Genomic DNA, 6,384 nt, shown 5'->3' on the forward strand with positions numbered 1-6,384 from the left:
CAAAGAAATAGGTCGAGAAAGGGAGGCGCCGGCCCGACTTCCGTCCCACTGTCACGCCACGGTACCGAACGGAACGGAACGACAAGGCACGTTCCCAACGTCCTACGCACTTCCTAGCCAGCTTATGACAGGCAAACATCAAAGCGTGACATATTGACAGACCAGAAATTCAAAATGGAGAGTGAGATTAAATGACCGCTGGACAGTTTATTTGCTTGGGCCAGAAAGGACGGCAATAAGTGGCTTAGCCAGAAACTTTATTTGGGTCATCTGCACATTAAAATTGTGGCACTGACTGGCAAATCAAGTCTTGGTAACAAAATAAACCAAGGTTATAAATAACTCAAGCTAATACCGACCAAGCGTTAATCGCACTAAGTGCTGGAAATCAAACACAGACACCACTAACCCACTCAAAGCACCACCGACGACACCACCAGCCACCAACCACCACCAGCCACCAACATTAATTGCACATTAATGTTTATTGCTTGATTTTTACTCGAACGGAAGTGGCGCCATTTTTGCCCTCGTCTGTTACAAATCCACAAAGTCTCTGACTGTCTGTTTGTTTTCATCCCCCTTCCTCCCTTCCACCCTTCCTCTATGGCTGTTTGTCTGTCTGCTTCCTCATACCATTTCCCCCAACACTTGGGCTCGGTTTCATTAATTTTTGCTTTCGCTGCCTTTCGTTTTGTGCGAGCATTTTTTGTTGCGAAATTTGTTTTGTATTTCCGGCCATGCTAAGCTCAAATGCTTCCGCCAACTTGCGCGCCATTCGCCATGAAATTTATGGAGCTAGTTTGTTGGCTGTTTCCGCTACATTTGCGGCTGACATTGCTATCTCAACTTAAACTTTAAAATGCTCAACAAAAAAAGAGCAAGCAAAGAGCAAATACTTGTAATTATATATTAGCAATTCAACGAAGATAAAAGCCAGAATTGAATAATTACGCCATAGTCCACCTTTTGACCTTTCAATGACAATTTATGCGCCAGCTTTTAGTCGCAGCTTTCGCACATAATGAGGGAGTTAATGGCTAGGCATGGCAGCCCATCGATAGCGCACAATATGTGTGCTTAATCGAAATCGTGAACACTAACATCAGCCTTAACTAGACTCGCCATATGCAACAAAAAAGCAACTCTAGTACATAGTTTTATTCCAGAGCGCTGTGGACGAAATGCACAATCCAGCTACATACATATGTATGTATGTATGTATGTATGTACTCGTGCATATATACTTATATATATACATCGATATACATCGAAGTATGCCAAATATTAATGTTGATTCAAGCGATTTTTAATGCCCTACTAGTATAGCCGCGTCCTGATTAATTACGAAAGAAGTAGATGTGTGTATAAAAAGCATGGCATATCCCTTTTGTTTTGTTAGTTTTTAAAAAGCCTGTTGACATACATATGTTTGTACAATATGTATCGATATCGCCTTATCGATATTTTGTGTGTTTTTAAACACTTCCAAATAAACATTTTTAAAGATAATAAAGTGATTGGTTTGGGTAGATTTTAGGCCAGCATTCATTCAGCAGGAATATAGAAATAACTAACATGAATAATATTCGATAGAGCAACGCGAAAACAATTTTTTTTTTTAGATAGTAAACTTTTTTTTTATTTTTATATTATTTGGTCACACTGATTTATGCTTGAACGTTTTGGAAATGTGGGATGCCCCTCTAAAAAACAGCAAGCGCATTTTTCTACTAAAGCCTAGAAAGGGGAAGCTGAAGCTAAATACATATCTGTCCATTTAAGTTTAGAACAGCAAGCGTGTTGTTCGGCAGAGATAGAGACTTTTTAATCACAACCAGCCTTTTCATCACATTCACTCAAAAAAAAAAACAACAAAATTGACGCCGCGACTATAAACACTTATTATGTCGCGTATGGAGCCAGAAAGCTGTAGTAGCGAGGTAATGGCCATTCACTACTTAACCCATTCCCATTAATTTATGGCTAAGAAGTGAAAACCAAATTTAAACTGCCCACAGGAGCACTCAGTCTCGTCACGCATAACACTCTTCAATCAGCACGTGGAGCAGCACCAGCACTGGCAACAAATCAATCCCTTCTCCCACTACAATGTACGTGATATACCTAAGCGGTACTTTCTGAAGGAGGAATATGGACGAGCACCGTCCGGTAGTCGTTCGGAGCAGCGAGCACTGCGGGCACAGGTGCAATCCCTTGAGGAGATACTGAAACTATGCGAGGTAATAAATACGTCGGGCAATTGTGATGGGGAGGAATTGGACGCGAAGAAGGTGGCGGCGTCGTTGAAGTTCGGCACGCTTTTCGAGGTAGGTGGAGTCCATAATCGATCCATTATGCTTGCAGTTAGCAACTGTTACACAGCAATTATCTGCCTATTCCTGGCCTCCTACACAGCTTTATAATACCATCTCAGACAAGCTGTTGGGCACTTTGTTGCGCGCACGCAAATACAACTACGTGATCTTTGACGGCGAGACGCTATTTCAAGGTCGCGATGATGCGGTCCTCGTGAAACTACAGCGACCATTCCACGACCTACGTGCCGAAATCGTGTCGAAAATTGAGAACTTGCGCCTCATTGAGACAGTGAAGGAGACCGAGCAGCCGGCGCTACGCAACACTCACTTTTCATAAGAACTATAAGTATAAGCAATAAAAGCGAGTCGAATGGAACATCATCGAGTAGCCGTAAAATGGAATGGAGGGGGCGTATTCACTAACCATTGACCCGTGTCATTTGTTTCTCTAACTTAGAGCCGGCAGGCGCCGTCTGCTACTCGAACAGCTGCTGTTCGCCTCCCAGCCACCACCCAATCTCAGGTGCTTGGGAGCCGCGCACGTGTGCGTCTAAGCCTTTTCACAGTTAATTGAATTACAATTTTGTGGCAGCAGAGACATTCGATGCCCAATGCACACACATACTCAACCGGCAACGAAAGGGTTGACCCAACCGTAGGTACAATTATTCCTCTCAAGTTGCGTAGACCCCATTTAAACTGGTTCAAGTTCGAGGCTGATGAAAAAGTGAAAGCCCAGACAAACTGCCGGCACTGAGCTATATGCGCCCATAGCAGAAGCAAAACGAAGAAGAAGAGAGAACTTGATGCTGCACTTTGTGGGCGTAGTACTGCAGAGAAATTGTTTCGCTAGTAACCTTTCTCAGAATTTACCGATTCGGGTGAAGTTTGATAATGGGTGTTGCCTAAAGACTAGGTGCATCGACGAATGAAGTTTGGTTAATGTGCTCTCAAGCGTTTCCGAAGTCCAGACGAACTGACATATCTAGATCGCTTAATCTTGTCATGCTGATTAAGAATGTATATACATTATCGGGTGCGTGTTACATACTCTGCACAAACCTCATTTATCCTACGAGTACAGGCTATAAAAATTCTGTCCGTCTGATTGTATATTTGTTTCCCATTTGTAGACTAGTATAAATAACTTATTCATTCGGTGCAATGGTTTTAAATGTTGTGGACTTCATTGAATTTCTACAGAAGTGGGCTGAGGAAATTTGATCCGCAAATGAGGTAAAATAGAGACCCAAAAATTTTAGTGCAAAACATTATGTTTATTTTAAAATGGTGAGCAAACATTAAAAAATGTGGTATTGATTTGAAATTGATTATGGCTCTTTTGTTATTTCTACAAAAGTTTTATTTTCCGAACATTTTATTATCTAAAGTCTTTTGGTGTTTTAGACGTATAGAACAAAATAAATTGTTCAGTTGTACGTTGTCTCTACTTTTTAATAATTTCCCACGAGAGTTCCCTCTTATCTTCAGTCGACACGATTAATGTAAATAGATCTGGCAGATTTCAAAATTGCTAGCTGAAGTAAAATTCAAAGTTCACAAAATCGAACCAGTCTGCACGCACTTAATACGTCACTTGTATACTTGTATTTAAAGTCTAAATACACAAACGCCTTGCACACCATTGCCAAATGGAAGACAAAAGCTGCTTAGGGAGTGTGTGGCATTTATTTTTGTTTCATTTTTTTTTTCATAAATTCGGCACTTTGGAAATGTATTTTTGGCCCAAACTGCCGGAGGCTAATAAACAAATTTCAAGAGACTCAAGGCGCGCAGCCAACAGACAGACGCACAGCTGGCCAATTATGTGCCTAATACATATTCGTATGTATGTTAATATGTAAGTATGAAGTAAGTCTGTTAGTCCTGTTGTAAATTGTAATGCCTATGAAAATGTGTGTGACAGGGCAACTAATGTGCGTATTTCGTTGATTTCATTTGCCTTATGAGTGCGAAGCCTTAACTGACGGTCGATGAACTGGCTGATTACTTCCTCATTGCTGACGTCCTGTGGCGTTACCAAATTTCTTTACATAATTGCCCCGCTGTTTTTCAATGAAGTCTCTGTGTGTGTGTATGTGTGTGCGTGTTTTATATACCCATGGAGGTTGGCAGCAAATTATTGCCTAATTTCAGGCTCATCATTGCTGCCTGTTCGATTTTTGGGCCCACACACACAACAGTTATGACGAAGCTGAAGTGAAAAAACATCTGAAATAAGCATGTTTCCGTTTTGGGCAGAGGCATTTTTTATGCAAATTGCACAGCACAGCTCGTTGCGCAGAACTTCCGTTTTGGTATTTTGTGTTCCCCGAAGTCGACGTCAAGAGCCAAACGGAAGATGACAGCCTGATGGCAGTCAAATGCACAGCGCAGGAAGGTCTGCTCCCTTCTCATTGTATGTCAGAGGTTTGATCCACAAAAAGGGCTGAAATATTAAAATTTTAATTCGAAACTTAAAGCAATCGAAATAAATTCGACCAAATTTTGAACAGGTTCTTATATAAATTGTCTTTCAATTTTCGAGTAAGAAGGAGGCTGAAGAGATCACACCCTGCTGATCTCCCCAATAGATTTATTTAATATAAGAATAAATAATTAATTATTAAATGAAATAAATAATTAAATAAGACTAAACTCCTAGTTTAAGCTGTATTTATATATTTCTATAAATTTAATTTAAGTTGTTGTAAATAATAACAGTAAAATTAAAGTTTAATCAAAAAAAAAAAAAAAATCAATTTTCGAAACAAAACGGGTTTTAAATGTTGTCGACATATAAAGAGAAATTTAGAATAAACTATGCTGAATATAGGGAGTTTTTGATTAAGCCTCGCGTTTCTAAATATTTGTACACTCGCTATCTCTGTATCTGTCTCTAAATGTAGGTGTTGAAATACTTCAGGAGTGGCCCAAATTGTATGTTTGTATGCCTTCGCCTTCTGTTGATCCCCTGGCGGGACAACTAAATCACATAGTTGTCCAGACAAAGGTAAACAAAGCAAATGACTACTCACATACACTCTCACACACACAGCCACATGAACTCTCACATATACTAGACACACACACACACATGCACAAAAAAGTTCAGTTCGCTTGACTTTTGACTTTGGTCGCTCAGGGCTTGCGCGGCTCAACTTTATTTATGTGCATATTTTGGCTTATAAATTCACACGCCCACCCACACACACACACGCACACACACACACACGCACACACACACATACATGCACACCCACACAAAACACATAATCTATATATACTCTTACATATGGCCACATGTTACTTGCCACTTGGTGGCACACTCAACATGCATATAAATTATTGATTTCTTCTTTTACTTTTTCTTTAGCCACTTTGCCACTACTTTGGGTTTTGTCTTCTTTGCTTACCACTTTGCCGCATACGTCGCGGTGGTTGGCGTCTGCTGGTTGTTGGTTTAAAATTTCCGTCAAAATGTGTCGCTGATTTATGGCCACAACACATCAAGCGACGTAAGCTGAGCACAGCGCATCCGTTTCCTGTGCTATGCCAACTGCTTCCCAAAGCATTTGGACACGGCGACAACAGCAATGAGAACCAATGAACTATGGGACTAAGGACACACCAAAACTGATAAATAAAAAAAAAATAGGAAAAGCCACACGCGATTCAGCAATTGAAATTGAAACAAAAAAATAACAACTTATATATAAGTCGAGAAAATTCAAATAAATATAAATAAGGATAATTTCATATATTTTCCTTCCCATTAGCACTCTTCGTCTTCCTTCTTCATCGTTGTAATTGCTCTTCCACAATTAATCGAAGAGTCTGGGAAACTAAGAACTTACTGACTTAGATGAACTTTAAAATAAAAGCAGATAATTATATATTAATTATTCACAAATGGACAGACATGACTAAATCGACTCGGCTGCTAGTGCTAATTAAGAATTTATGCCCATACTTTCTGCATATTTCATTTTTTACTTTAAATCAATACCACTACTGTATAAAATGGGATGCCTTGGTCAAGCACATATTTTTTTATTTATTA

General features: G+C 39.8%; 1 protein-coding gene across 1 annotated transcript; it reads left to right on the forward strand.

Moving 5' to 3' along the window:
- Window positions 1-1,832: 1,832 nt before the first annotated feature.
- On the forward strand, window positions 1,833-2,702 carry LOC115623066 (actin-binding Rho-activating protein). Its single transcript, XM_030517260.1, has 3 exons — window positions 1,833-1,943; window positions 2,022-2,330; window positions 2,419-2,702. Exons 1-3 carry the CDS (start codon window positions 1,908-1,910, stop codon window positions 2,656-2,658), a joined length of 585 nt encoding a protein of 194 aa, XP_030373120.1. The 5' UTR covers window positions 1,833-1,907; the 3' UTR covers window positions 2,659-2,702.
- Window positions 2,703-6,384: the final 3,682 nt, after the last annotated feature.

The sequence above is a fragment of the Scaptodrosophila lebanonensis genome, unplaced genomic scaffold, assembly GCF_003285725.1.
Source record: "Scaptodrosophila lebanonensis strain 11010-0011.00,11010-0021.00 unplaced genomic scaffold, SlebRS2 tig00000043-arrow-pilon, whole genome shotgun sequence".
In the NCBI taxonomy this organism is placed as follows: Eukaryota; Metazoa; Arthropoda; class Insecta; order Diptera; family Drosophilidae; genus Scaptodrosophila; species Scaptodrosophila lebanonensis.